Source organism: Polypterus senegalus, chromosome 3 (genome assembly GCF_016835505.1).
Source record: "Polypterus senegalus isolate Bchr_013 chromosome 3, ASM1683550v1, whole genome shotgun sequence".
In the NCBI taxonomy this organism is placed as follows: domain Eukaryota; kingdom Metazoa; phylum Chordata; class Cladistia; order Polypteriformes; family Polypteridae; genus Polypterus; species Polypterus senegalus.
In genome coordinates, this window is record NC_053156.1 from 261,062,509 (window position 1) to 261,078,150 (window position 15,642).

General features: G+C 37.6%; 1 protein-coding gene across 1 annotated transcript in view; it reads left to right on the forward strand.

The window, feature by feature from the left end:
• The first annotated feature begins 1,664 nt into the window (after window positions 1-1,664).
• Window positions 1,665-15,642, forward strand: part of pla2g7 (phospholipase A2, group VII (platelet-activating factor acetylhydrolase, plasma)) — a 52,660-nt gene continuing 38,682 nt past the window's right edge. The window contains exons 1-2 of the mRNA XM_039748997.1: window positions 1,665-1,792; window positions 14,948-15,072. Coding sequence (XP_039604931.1) covers window positions 14,977-15,072 — 96 coding nt within the window. The 5' untranslated portion in view covers window positions 1,665-1,792; window positions 14,948-14,976. The remainder of the gene's footprint in view (window positions 1,793-14,947; window positions 15,073-15,642) is intronic.

Sequence of the window (15,642 nt, forward strand, 5' to 3'; positions counted from 1 at the left end):
TTGTGCTATACGCTTTGATGTAGTATATTAATAAATCAGGATATTACTAGCCATGCAATCTGTTGAAGACAGGTAATAGAATAATTTAAAAAATATTTGCTATCACTTGCCCTACATGTACCTGCAGCACCATTCCTTCTGTCTGAATCTGTCATTATTTTTGAGGCACCTTTTTCGCCTCCTGTCCACTTTTATACCTCCAGTCTTTTAAAGGCAACTCTCTCAGCATACCTCCTATTCAATTTTGCCTGCCTGTGTGTCTAACGCTTGCATTTCCTCTTTCAATCACAACACCAATGTCAAACTGACCAATCATATTGCTAAAGGGACAGGACATACACACACAAACACACACACACCACCGTAAAATAATTAATGACCTAATCAAATCAGAAATTAAACTAATCTTGGTTTCATCCCAAAATACACACTGATACAACTGCCAGATTGTTTCTGTGGCAACTGTTTTTATGTCTTTTTATTAATCACCACACACAGTGATTGTGATCAGAAATTTAGAGTGTGTGATTTATATTTCGAAGCAATAGTTTTAAAGATCTATTCACAATTTCATTGAGGATGTGTGTCTAAAAGCCCATTTGAAAACCCATCATTGTAGTCTTGCATTTTAGATCAGCCTACAATGACTATTGTAGACTCATCTCCCATTCAGGGCTTCTTAATGCTTATGCTTTTTATTCAGAGTATCTGCTTACTGTTGGCATAGTCTTATGTACAGTACACCAAGCTTATTTTACTTATGTAGGTCTATTCTGGTGTTTACTTCCCAATAACAATTTTATACCTTAGCTTTCCACCCATTTGGTTGGTCAGTACTTTGTTGCACACCATACTGCAGATTTAGGCTTAGAATCACATTAATGGATTTAATCCTGGGGACAAATAAAGTTCTATCTATATACGGCTAAAACAAGGGGACTCTTACACGTTGTCTTCAGTATAGAATCCTGCTTAAAGGAAATTAACTGTAAGATATACTTTATCCGTAATCACAGTGTGGCAATTACATAGGGCGCGTCTTTGTGGAGCACATTAACTGAATAGCAAATAACGCCCACTTTAAATGTAAAGGGCTAGCAGTGCGCCAAACCCAATAAAACAGAGTTCATTGAACGGTTGAGGAAGGGATGATGGACATTCAAAACAACGCCTATTTTCCCTATTTTAGCAATACAACCTCGAGGACCCCGCCTATACTTGTTCCCCCCTGTTAAAACAGACAGATGCATTAAACAAATCCGCATGATCAGCAGAAATATGAGGTGCCTTTTAGGACATAAATAATTGTTAACATTTCATACACTCTATACTGAAATGCATAAACTCTTAAGTGAACATTTAATATTGTATACTCATACTGAAATGCATACACTGCTCCTAAAAAATAAGTCACTTGTGACCCACATAATGAACCCTCGTCGGTCGAAAAGTTATCTTTTTTGTTGTCAATGTCAATGTATTCGTTATGCTGATAATCCATAATGTAAGAGAAAGAAACGTCTTAGAGAGGTTTTATCTAAGCCACAAAGATTTCTAGGTTCATATATTCCATTCATCGCCCACTCAAACATTTTTCTCGACTTGGAAAAAGAATTTAGGTGATGAAATGAAAGTAGGCTAAACCACGCCCACATCTGGTGACGCAAAGCGATTGCCTACTGTCCCTCGTTCAGGTGATTGTTATGTTGGCGAAGACCACTTAGCGTTAACGGGAAACTGAAGGAGTCTCCTTCCGAAAAAAAGAAATACACCTCAGCAATTTCCTAGAGACGTAAGTATGAGTTTAAATTAAGTAGTATTGTGACTATTTGCCGAATCCTTAGCAGAAACGTCGTAGTAGACGCGGCTGACAAAAAATAGCAAAAATACTGGATTGTCGAAGCTTGCTCAGTAAAAAAAATAAGCGTTTAAGAGACAGATTCAGAATCGGAGCGAACGTTCAGATGTAAAAAGAGCCCGAAATCCCACCCCGTAAGCGTGTCATGATATAGTTGGCGATACTGAATTGAAAACATTTCAGTATCGACGCGAAGTTGGCTTTGTAATAAACAGAGTGAGGTAAAGCCACCTTATCCAGCCGTGAACTCACGTTAAAGTATAGCTGCGAAAAGAACGAACTCTTCCCGCATTTATGACGTCACGTCAGTAGTAAATTCATCCAAAATATTTTACAGCATTCATTAATTGAAACCATAACAAACGAGGGTCGTAGGCCGGTAGTTCCTTCGTTTCACCAGGGACTATGTAACGACGACTTCTACTGAAAAATGTGCTAGCAAAACTTAACCTTCTGTCTGTCTTGCGAGACATGGTTCACTTTGAAGTAATTATTAGATATTATCGATGAGAAAAAAAATCGTAGAAAATAAACATGGCATTTTAAAGTTTATCTTCGTGTGCGTATATGCCCTAATAACTGAATTTACAATGACTCGGTAATTGTGCACATATATTCTCTTGATAACATTCTCAAGCCCAACTACTCCAATTCGGGGAGACGCAAGAGCCTGGAACCTATCCTGGCAGCACAGGACGCAAGGCAAGAAACAGCCATGGACATAGCAGGAATCATTATTAACAGCAATCCTTCCATTGGTTTTTTTCTAAAAATACCATGGCATTCTCAGACCGGCTTAATTTAATTAAGGGTGTGTAGGGAAGTGGAGCATATTCTGGAGGCACTGAGCAGAAAAGTGTTCCGGAAAGGATATTAGTCTGAATTCTGGTCAAGTTAGTTTTATAATATTATTTTGAATTGCTTTTAATAATAATTACTGAAATGCTAAAGAAACAAATAATAATAATCAACAATCACAATTGGGAAGTTCAAAGAATAACATAACATTTCAGTCAAGTTATGTAGTCCATAAATTCAAACAGTCTCTTTCATTAAGCATAAAAGTCTGGTCGTAATTAAGTTATTACAGAATTTTAAAATGTGTATAGTTTTTCTTGCATTTATACATTGCCTTCCCCTTTTCTCATTTTCTCACAAAAATAAATCTTGTCACTGAATTTGCAATCCAAATATTTTTAAGTAGGAATGTGTCCAGGAGCCCCACAAAGAATGAAGTGAGAATTGCTCAAATTTTTTTGTGTTGACCGCTACTCAGTGCCAGTCTGTTTTTTCATAAAAATTTGTTTCGAATCATTGGTGTAGAAATTAAATCCTAGAGGTTCATGTAATTCAGAAATTTTCCTTTGCATTAAATCTTACAATTTGAAGGTGATGGATGCTGTGAACTGTCTACTTTTCTATTACATTTCCATTAACACTATATATTTACTCAGTTATACGTTGTTAGCAGTGTTCCAGACTCGTATTGCTCTTGGTCAAATTGCCAATGTGGGTGTATTTTAAATTGAGTTTAAATTTGTTCATTTGTTCATGTTGGTTTGTCTTAGAGAACTTGCATTTTTTTGCCACAGTTCATAGATGTAGTTAGGTGTATGGATTTGTCTGAATGGGCTTAATGTGAGTGAGTACTTTAAGAGAAAAGCATTATAATCAGTGCTGTGACATGCCATTCTACAGTATGTTCCACAACCTACAGTAAGTGTTGAATAAAATGTGCTCAAGAAAATCGTGGACATAGAGCCTCCAAATATTTGTTTTCTTATTAACACATATCATTTTAGTTCAGATATTTCAAATTTTAAGTCCGGAATGAGTGTTTAGTATTACTTGTAGATTAATATAAGATCTATCTTTCCATTCGTTCATCTTCAGAAGTTCTTTTTTTATTTCCGCATCTAAACCATTGCAACAGAGTAGAATCCTAAACCTTTACAGTACGGTGAAGCTGGATAGGTAAAACTATATTATTGCCAATTTTGTTTTTTATTGCCAACAGGGAAAATGTTATAGATAGATACTTTATTAATCCCAAGGGGAAATTCACATACTCCAGCAGCAACATACTGATAAAGAACAATATTAAATTAAGGAGTGATAACAATGAAGGTATAACAGATAGATAGACAACAACTTTGTATAATGTTAACGTTTAGGGATGGAATTGAAGAGTCGCATAGTCAATGCTTTTATTCAAATGTAGGTCCAAGACCACTGTGTGTAATATAAATGAACGGTATTTTGGAGGAGAAACCTTCATTTGACTACAACATATAGAAAAGTTATGTAATATAGATTTTGATTTTAACTAGACCAGATGTAAACATTTTGTATAACCATTGTATCATCCATAAATATGGGCACTTTTTCCATTCTGCAGGTCTAAAATAAAGCTCTTTTGCCTTATATATTTTCCCTCAGTCTGTTATAGTTGGGGACAAAGAATATAGCTGGCCTACAAGTTAGATGAACAATTTAATTTGAAATTTTTGAAACATGATGTTGATGTTATTCAAAGTGGAATTTAGTGCCCCATTGGGTGACTTTTCACTAGTCAGGGGCCTCATGTATAAAAGGCGCGTACGCACAGAAATGTTGCATAAGAACGTTTCCACGTTCAGATTGCGATGTATAAAACCTAAACTTGGCGTAAAGCCACACACATTTCCACAGTACCTCATACCCTGTCGTACGCAAGTTCTCCGCTCGGTTTTGCAGACTGGTGGCACCCGGCATCAAAGCAGTGCTACTGTTCCTATGTGGTTATCCTTTCTTTTCCTGACACTGCTTTATAAATACAGTAAACTGAAATTAACCGCATATTGCTTATTAGTTTAATGCATCTGATTGTAATTAACCAGTAACAATATAATGGTCCACGGAATGGTCAAACTATTCTAAATACCATAGCTGCTTTAGCGTTATTACTCTCACTGTACTTTCTTTTTCTTCTTTCAGCTGCTCCCGTTGGGGGTTGCCACAGCAGATCCTCTTTTTCCATATTACTCTCACTGCACCACTCAAAGAAGCTGATCGGAAAGAGAATTATCGGTATACAGCATCAAGCATATGCTGCCTCAGCCATGCTTCCTATTTGAACTGCTTCTCATATGACAAACACTTCAAACCATTCCTGTATGGACCTTGCGGTTCAGAAACAGTTTCATCCCAAGAGCTCTAAACAAACTCAATCAGTCCATCAAGTGCTCCTTGTAGAACTGTTAGTACTTATTAGTACAATCACCTCACTGTAAACTTGCAGTACAGTTATAATATTGCACAACCTGAGCCACTTTATGAAGAGTGTATTTACATATGATGACGATATCATTTTTAAGATGAAATGCAGCAAGATATGTTTATTATACAGATAAAACTTGGAGCTTCATTTAAATAATCTATATTGTTAATAATTAAAGGACATGGTGTTGCTACACTAGCAAGGATCTGGTGCTCCGCTCACGATTGTTCCTGCCTCGCACTGTATGCTTCACTGGGACTGGCGTGAAGGATAGAATAATTAAACATGTACTACAAAGATATTTCAATGTTCCTTAAAAGTTTTGAAGAATCGGCGTTATAAGCTTACAGATGGCTTAACGTCGATTACAGAGCTGATTGTGTGGCGATTGGTTACTTGAAGATAGAAAAGGAAAGACAGGAATTAGAGGTTAGTACGTTTTGAAAGAGACAGTACTGCAGGGGCAGCCTTAGGCATGTGCAAACTGTGCACCTGCACAGGGCCGCCAAATCCCAGGGGCTGCCACCCCAATATATATTGAATATAAAACAGAAAGAGAAAATAACAATGCAGCGGCAAATTTCGGCAAAAGTTAAACGCTTGTGTCATGAGCACGAGGCGACTATGCAGTGTCTGGAACAGACGTGGCCATCTGCTGTGCATAAGATACCATATTGACATTGGCGGGCGAAGGAGCCACTGATTCTTCCTTTGCCCAGGGCTGCCACGAGCATAGAGCCACTCCTGAGTACAGCTGCAATAAATTTATTTCATCGAAGGTCGCGCACAATCACTGGGCCACTGTGTTCCCATGTTTTTCTAACTCTCATCATCATGAAAATATCACGTATACATCTCAGTATTTTAGTTATTCAGAGAGCTATAATATCACAAATGTAATGGATTCTGTGTCCTGTCAGAGGAAGAAAAAGCCAGTTTAAGAAGCACTAGTGATTCACACACACAGAGCACATAGAAGAACACATACAAAGCAAAGCATTTAACATGCTACTTTAATTACGATGTGATTTGAGAAACTGATTAATTAAACAATTTTAAGATTAAGTTTATGATGATCTACTTTAATGACAAAATAAACTACGTGATTAAAGTGGAATTTTCGAAATTGAAGTTGACATCTCGTGCTTTTCCCCCACTGTGTGCCTTTTTTTTTCTGTACCCTAATAAGCTTTCATATGACACTCAGACAGTGGGCTACGACTCGCCTTTTCATGGCAACTTTGATATCTGACAACTTCTTTTTAATTTCAGGCACTGTGCGACTGTGAACTGGAGCTTTCGGGTTTCTCTGACATGCTATGTCACTCGATCAGCTTCCTTAACTTTAAACATTAGAATTTTAAATGTAATCTATCAATCATCCAACCCACTATATCTTAACTACAGGGTCAATCCAAGCCAACACAGGGCACAAGGCAGGAAACAAACCCCGGGCAGGGTGCGCGCGCACACACACACCAGGGACAATTTAGAATCGCCAGTGCACCTAACCTGCATGTCTTTGGACTGTGGGAGCAAACCCACGCAAACACAGGGAGAACATGCAAACTCCACGCAGGGAGGACCCGGGAAGCAAACCTGGGTCTCCTTAACTATGAGGCAGCAGCGCTACCACTGTGCCGCACCTTAAATGTAATCCATTATATTAATTATAGTCACATTTCTCCTTTTATTTAGTGTGCTTAAGAGTCATGATGTCAGTAGGTTTATTTAGGAAAGATGACCAGAGTTGACTATCCAGAGGAACACCATCGGGCTTTCATAGGGATTTGTCAGTTGCTGCTACACTATCGAGAAATATAATCGATTTAGTGTGTCATGGGTGTTTCAGTAGGTCACTTTTGAGTTGGCAATGTTTTTGCTGTTGGTTACTTTGGGGGTCTTCTCATTAGATGTCAAAAATATATTACCAAATTTGACTCGCTAGAGAGGGTCAGTATTTCATCTGCCCTAGACTCAGGCCCTTGTCACAACAAGAAAGCCTAGCCAACCGTAATGTGAATTTCAATTCATTTAATAGTACTTGCTATGTCATTCTTTTACACATTACCCAAAGCCTGTTACCACAGGTCCAATTTGGAATTTTTCTAATAAACCAAACCAAAAGTATTGGCAGTGAGCTTACCTCTGCCACCTTTGCACCAGTCTGTAGATTTGTTTAAGCCACTGCTTGTATATATAAAGAAGACTTGGAGATACCCAAATTACGCTACTGGGGACAGATGCTTCCCCACCATTTTACGTGAAGAAAGCTGTTTTTTCTGCAGAAGATCATGACCAAAAGGTATGGAGGAACTAACTCTTTTGCCATCTGCATCATAGTTACCTGTGAGCTGTTGCAATGTGCACTGGTGATCATTGTGATAATGAGCAATCCTCTGGTTTCTACATTAAGTTGGACCACAGTTCCATGGCTGTATTCCTCCCTAATTCAAGATTCTCCTACAGATCAGTCTCCTTTATATCACCCCAGAACTGGTTTTTGTGTAGGTTAGGGGCCCCTAAGTACTTTTCCTGGAGGGCCAAACATAAGCAATAATGCAAAGTGTGATTACAAAGATAACTGTAGTGCTTTGGCTTTACTCACCATTCAGTGAGACAAATGATGTGTACTGAAATGACACATGAATGTGGGATAGTTTTCTTGTGATGCAAAGGCACTGATCCAGGTGAGCGTTGGATGATCTGCTTTTGTTCTGGATTTTAAAAATGTCCATTTAAGAAAATGTTGATTCACAGACATTAGTGAAGGGAAATATTCTCAGGAGCAACATTACTACAGTTGCTCTTGTAATTCCGAATTGGGGAACCATATTTATCAAATTCACACTAATGTCTTCTTTAACAGTAGTGATTTATGATATTTCTAAGGTCTCCATTTAAAGTTGCGCTTCATCCAGTGAAAGAAGTAGCCTTTTGCCATCAGTAGTCTACTGGCCATTTGAAGAAACCAATAACATATCTCTTAGTAACAGGAGGATTTCATTTCAGAGGATGCAGCTCTCAGACTACTCATTGAAATTCTGTCAATCTTGTCATTAATGTGTTCAAAAGGGATTCGCCTTGCATTTGTTTTTACTTTGAATGGTTGCAGCAGTTGTAGAAAGTATAACATATGTCCCTGTAGATTTGGTTCCAATACAGACAACTTTAAGCAAAACTGTATCCACAATGGTATAGTTCTTCCCATGTAACTGAAAATTAAACCGATTTAGGTGAGCTGTGGTGTCACACCGAAATTCTGTCATTCAGAAAATTTAGAAATGTGGGCTTTTTTATTTCTGAGCAAAAAAAGAGTAGCATTTTACTTGTACACGCATTCTCTTCAACACTCTTGCTAAGTACTCGCACATCATTTTGTTAGCAATAGTTTTTGATGCTTTTTGCTGACACTTGCTCCAGCAAGGCTCTGAAGAGGCAATGTTGCAAATTGGGACTCCTGCAGATGAAGTGTACAAGCCTCATCACTGTATCCATGGTGTCTTTTATTTTCCCGCACAACCTGGCACACAGCTCTGACTGTAAATGAGGCAGTGAAATGCTATTCGCACAGGCTAATAGTAGGTGATCTGCTTACCAGGTGCTTGTGTTACATGAAGACGGACACAGTTCCAACCGTATCCAAACAAATTTTTTCAAAGGTTTGGGTCAGTTCATTTAAAATTATTTTGCCGGTCATGCACCCATGTAAGGCAAGCAAACAAAGAAACTCTTCCTGAACAGCACTCACATGAAAGAAAAAAAAGTGTCAGTCCTGTCACATAAGATGAGTCAATTGTGAGGACATGAATGCTACGTTCTTCAGATCAGAGGGCATGGAGGACAGGCAGTCCCCTGACTAAACCTTACCTTGTCTCTCTGGACTATTTCCAAAAATGATAATTGACTCAACACCTACACAACTGCTACCTTTGTTTTCTTGTTGACTGAAAACTTCTTCCTCCATATCACTTTCAAACATTACTATGAACTCAGCACCCGGGAAAGCTTTTTTTCCAATTTTTGATAAGTTCCATGAAACATTTAGAGACTTTATAATTGCATTTTCTTTTGCAGATGTAGTTCTTTGGATATTATTAACAGAATGATTATATGATGCAATCCAATTTGCTATCTTTTCTTTCCAACTTTCTGATTTTGCGAGTGTCCATGGCGTGTTTCACACTGCTGCTTTAAATTAGCTATCTTGCAGATGCCTGCAGTGTAAGAGCATAGCAAACAAGTCAGTTTAAAATTCAAAATTGACTGGTAAACTAAAGCAACATTGGATGATCCACTCAGAACTGAATTGACAGTTTTCATTATCAGGTTTCTGGATTTTCGAATATGATACAGCTTTTATACAAGCAGATTTTCATTTTCTGTGTGCATTTGTTTTCAACACATTTTATATAGTGAATTAACACTAGGTTACCTCTGCTGCTGTGATTCAGTTTTGGTCGTAAATAAATTGAGTCAACATACGCACACTTGTGTGTCTCTGTGTGTTGGTTGTATGTCATTGATTTGATACAGCCCTTTGGCTGCCTAATGGAGGGTCCTGTTCTGATTCTGTGTTGTATAGAATAATTGTAGGTTGGAATAAAGTGCTCTTTGGGCTGGTAGTATCTGGCAAACTGTCTATTGAAAATCACTGCTGTACTCAATCACGGTCATGCTCTAACCCCCCCAGGCTCCTCCTGATCTGACTGTAACTAACAGCGCCAGTATAAATTCACTCCCGATCTGACACTGTTCGTTTTCAAATAATACATTAGTGCATTAGTACGATGATGTTTTCTGATTGGTACTACTCAGGTCATAAAGTGATTTCTTCAAAATGTCACACATACTATCTCTTTTTTTCAGGTGTGTAATAGAAACCACAGCATTGAGAGAAGTGTGTACATTGCAACAGGTACACACGTTGTAAATGTAGGAAGGCCCGTCCTTGCGTGTGTGTGAACTGTTAACATTTGAATTTGATGATTGCATATTGCACTGAACTGACCTCTCTGTACTATTCTTTCCTCTGCATGTCCTGGAGTACAAAAGAAACCCGTACATATATACCCATGTCTCTGGTTTTTTTTTTTTTTTGACATTATAGATCAGGGGTGGGCAAAGTCATTCCTGGAGGGCCCAGTGGCCGCGGGTTTTTGTTCCAGCCCAGTTGCTTAATTAGAAAACAATCTTTGCCAATAATTACATTTCATGGCTTGTTATTGCTTTTGCTATGTCAAGTCATTCTCATATTCTACATTTTTTTTTTTCAATCTAAGGATATCATCCAAATACTTTGAAGTGTAAAACGGATGGGTAATTCTCAATCCTTCACTTTTTTCTCTTCTGTTTCCTTCCAAATATTTAATTAAACCAAATAGTGCACGATACATTTACACAGATGTAAAGAGTAACAAGCAAAATGGATAACTGCTGGTTTCTTTTGTCATTTGCATCTTATTGTTAATAAGGAGCAATTAAAAACCGAGAATGCAGCTGTTTAAGACTTAAATAGGCAATAAGGGTTCAAAATCTTAATGAGGGAGATAACTAAAATGAAGCTGAAGTGTTTCTAGAGCAATAAGTGCTTCTTGGTAAGCAATTGGGTTGGAACAAAAACCTGCAGCCACTGCGACCCTCCAGGAATGACTTTGCCCACCCCTAAGGTGCATACTAATTCAGCGTGAGCAAAAACACTCAATAAAACTGAATAAAAAAAAAATCAAGTGACAGGTAGTCGGGATCAAACTGGGGACTCTTGATTACAAGTCGGCAAATCTTACCGCTATGCCATGGAAGCTGTTGTATCGTCCTTGAACCTTTTGTAAAAGTGTTAATTTGATCTTTAGACTTCAGGCTTCACACATTATAAAGTTTATGCCAACATTTTGTCATTTACTACTAAAATATGAAAAACGTTTAACAATGTGTTTACACAGGTATTGTACAGTAGTAACGGAACACACATGAAATGCATGTGTTCCAAATAACAATCTTTCCACTCTAAAACTCCAGCACTTCACTCCCAGATAATCAATCAAAGCAAGAGCTGGGAGAACTATGTGCACGTTCTAAGGTGGTGGGGGGGATGGAATAGTAGGCTGCTTGTCTTTATCGGCACATTTACAGGACAAAAGACGCTGATGTAGAGGTGCGAAAGGATTTAAGGTGGGCCGGATCTACAAGTTTTTTCGCAGGCTCTGGTAATTCTAATATTAACTGTCTCAGTGTCATCAGCACGTGAGATTAACTATGGTGTTGCTTAGAAGTTAACAGATTTTTTTCTGATTTTTAGGAGTTGCTCACAGCACTCCATTTACTTTTCAAGGGAATCTTTAGTCAAGATTAGTGGTTTCCTAGACAAATTGTGAGGGCTGCATGTTTTTTATATCCATTCTATCTCTCCTTTGTTTTCAGAGGGTTTCATTGTTTATCTGCTGCCAGTTTGAATTTCTAATGTGAGCTAGTTGATATTAGAAAAAAAAAAACACTTTATTCCCATAGCAAAGTAAGTTAAAGATGCAACATTTTAAGCTGTGTAGCCTTAATTAGGTGTGTGAGTGAAAAGGAAGAAACAGTTTTCATATATATGAGGAAAAATAGGTAAAAATGTTGGGGGCAGATAAAAGGGGTGAAAGAGTAAAGAGGATGCAAAAAGCATTCATCCTAGAAGAATAATGGGAGAGATTAAAACGTTAAAGCCCTGTCACATTACAAGACACTTCCAGTGATTTTCAGTTTTAGACTTCATTTACATGATCTTAGGAAGTCGGTGACAGTTGCGGTATGCTGAAGTGACTGCCAGTCAGGTTAGACTGAGTGACTGGGAAAGTCGGCTCCATATCTGTGACTCTCTCCCATAAAATCAAACAGTTTTGAATTTGCCACAGGTTATAGGAGAGCATCCTGACACCTGATTAGCACCCAGCTGGAAGTACAGTGCATATAATGCATTGGCAAGAAATAAGGAATGCAAGTGTTTTGGACCTGACAAACAAAAGAGAGGCTTGTGTGCTGGCTTGTGTTTTACATACCATGATAGAATGGAAAAGAGAAAAGGCAGAGACTGCAGCTGATCTTGCCATATGTGAAAAGCACTCGCATGGTCACCAGCTCAGTCAGGCAGCAAATTACTGGCTGCCAGAAAAAAAGCCAAGCTGGCAATAGTTTGGAAGTGTGAAACTGTGCTGGTTTTGTAGTGTTCTAATTTGAAATTTGTGTTTGCTAGTCCTATAATATGACCTGCTCAGGCAACAAGATTAGTAACTACCCCTCCAACAAGAAATTGTATAATGTGAAGTTGGCTTTGATCAGTCATTTAGTGCTGGAGAAATGCGTTTAAGAAGGAGTTGTGCTTTTTCCATTTTCGTTTGAAAGTTGTCCTTGAAGCCCTGTGAAAGAACATAAGCAGAGAGATCAGTATGGTTTTGATCACAGAGAAGAAATTTTCTAAGATAGTCTTTGCATGGTCTTTGTTTTTAGTAGCTTGAACGTTTCCTAAAATGATTTGCAAGCTTGTGTCCTTTTGTGTGACAATGTGGATTGCTGGACACTTTCTACAAGAAATGCAGTAAATAAGATTTTTCAGACTTGCTGGAGGTCTGATATTTTGACCAGATGAGATTATATTGTTGATGAAACTTACAGTGATTCTTGTTAAAACAGATTGTGTCTGGATGTGAAAGTGGCCCTGATTTGTAAAGTAAGCTTTGAAAAAGAAGCTTGCCTAAGTTACGTTTTTGATGAAAAAAAATCATAGGTGGACTGGGAACGTGTATGAGCCATTATAATCAAAGACCTTACTAAGCCTGTTGTATAACATTTTAGATCTCTTGATCACTGCCTCACTTAGCTCTATTTATGGTATCTTTCATAGGACTTCAAGAATACCTTTCAACAAAAAACACAAGAAGATAGGTTCAGCCTCAAACTTGTATTGTGCATGTCTCCAGCGCTAAATAACTGACCATCTTTTTAAACCATTGCTTAAACATCTATAAAGGCTACATTTATCACTCCTTTTGATTTATCACTACTTTCATCTCCCCTAGCTTTTTTGTCCCTATCCTTCATAAAAACCTAAACTTTTAATTATTTTTTCAGCATGTGAATTGCTTCTATTTATGTTTTTATTTTTAGATGGTACTTTCTATTTTATATTATTTCCTGTAGCTGCATTTCTATCAGTAAATGTCCTTGACAGGATGTTGCTTGGTAAATGAAACTGCTGGCAGATAACATCAACAATGTTAAAATGACTATATTAGGTTTTTCTAGTAATCAGTGTCTTGTTTTTATGTTACTTTCTGGTAAACTGTAAACACTTGCCCTCCAAATTACCCACAATTAATATAAAAGTGTATTTGTACATTTCAGTATTATTTAATATAGGTGTGTCAACCTCTAGAAATTAGAATTAACACTAAATTTGAAAGTAATTATTTACTTCTTTATATTTAACTAATACAAATGTATGTCTAAAATGAAAGCAATGGTATGTATACAGTTGTGAACTTAATTAATTATTGAAGGTATTGTTAATGATTCTCTACTTGTTTTATATTTAGTTGGATGTGCTGTTTTTGTTCTTGAATACTAGGGGGCTTTGCTCGCCCACCCATGGGTTTGGTTTACCGGATATACAATTTAAAGAGATTATTATTTTTATGGGAATTGTTGCATACAGCCAGAAGTCTGTATGACCATCAACATCAAGTGACTTCGGGAGAACCCTAACTACAATGAGGACTATTTCATTTATGTTGGGTAGAATGCCCAGAGGGGACTGGGTGGTCCCGTGGCCTGGAACCCCTGCAGATTTTTTTTTTCTTTCTCCAGACGTCTGGAGTTTTTTTTTCTGTTTTTTTTTTTTTTGTCCACCCTGGCCATCGGACCTTACTCCTTTTCTATGTTAACTAGAGTTGTCTTATTTTAATTTCTTATTTTGTCTTTTATTTTTCTTTTCTTCATTATGTAAAGCACTTTGAGCTACTTTTTGTATGAAAATGTGCTATATAAATAAATGTTGTTGTATATGCATTATTTTCACTTTTACTTTAAAACTTTTGTGAAAACAATACTGTACTTGTCCTTTATTTCCGGCCCGGGCATGGTTAAATCTCTTTCTCGCAGGATGTATAACACTGCTTGTGTTGTGAAACGGGGGCGGCTGAACACAAGCTAAGGAGAAGCAGGTTGGATCATCTGCTGGCTTGTTGCTGCTGCTACTGCTGGCAAGCTGCATATTCTGCTTGTTGCGCTGCACATCAATCATTTAAAAGCCTGCAAAGCAGCTGTCCTTTTGCCACTTAGCGTCTCTGATGGTCACGTTGTGAAAGAGGGGTTGGGCTGTTGGCTTTTCACATGCTAAGTAGTAGCAGTCGGATCATCTGCTGGCTTGCTGCTGCTGGCAAACTACGTCTTCTGCTTGTTGCTTGTCTTGTTTTAAGAGCTGGGAACACATGAAGTGTGTCTGCCGAAAGCATTCTAACAACTGCTGGGGTAGATGTCTGTGAATTTGTTTTAAATGTTGTCTCACTGCATTGTCTCGCGTGACGTTAACGTGTCTCTCCTGGGATGTCAGATTGTCTTCCGAGAAGATCATGTTTTGTCCCCTTAGTCTCCCTTTTTTATAATAGAGAGATTATTCAATTCTGGTAAGTGATCCGGACAAAGCATTGCATTTGGAGCAATACTCTGAAAATAAATAGAAAATACATTTACCAAAAATTACTGAAATGTACTAGAGATATTAAAGGTGTTAAAATCTAGTAAGAGAAGATTTGACTTTTCCTCTACAAAACAATAAAATTCTATACTTTCTACAGGTTCTATTACCTGCTGTGTTAATGTGGACATGGGGAGCGGTAATAGCCATTCTCTAGAAATACCACCAGGAAAAGGGACGCACAATGTAGGATGCACCGACATTATGATGGACCACACAATTCAGGTAGATTGTTACATTTTATTAAAGTATGTTTTATCATTAATTTTTGGTGTCTTGAAGATTTATTCATCTCCTATAAAATGGATGAATAAAGTGTAGTTATATGCTGTATGAGTGGAAACATTCATAAATACATTGAATCACTTGGTGCTCTGATTTCCGGAGTCAGACCTGAGTAATAATGTTTGGTGTAAATAATGGTGTAAATCTTATGGTAAGACATGGCCCATAGAATTAGTTATGAAAACAATGCATTCTCTTTTTACATATCAAGTGTTTTCATTTTTGTCTTGGCTAATCATAAAAGCAAAAACAGTAAAGTTTATTTAGTTGTTAATATGAAAGTCTCTCTTTCTGTCCTGACCATTTTCTGGTTCACTCAAGTTGCTAGGTTGAATTCTAAATCTTGGGGCTATTGGACCAGAATTTTTATGTCCAGATGCCCTTCTTGTTGCTATCCTCCTTTAGTTGCTTTTTACAACATGCAAAATGGAGTGTTTACCTTATTTTAACTTCAGGTAACAAGGATATATACCACTGTGAGTATTGTGTATTTGTGGTGATAGTTTTTTA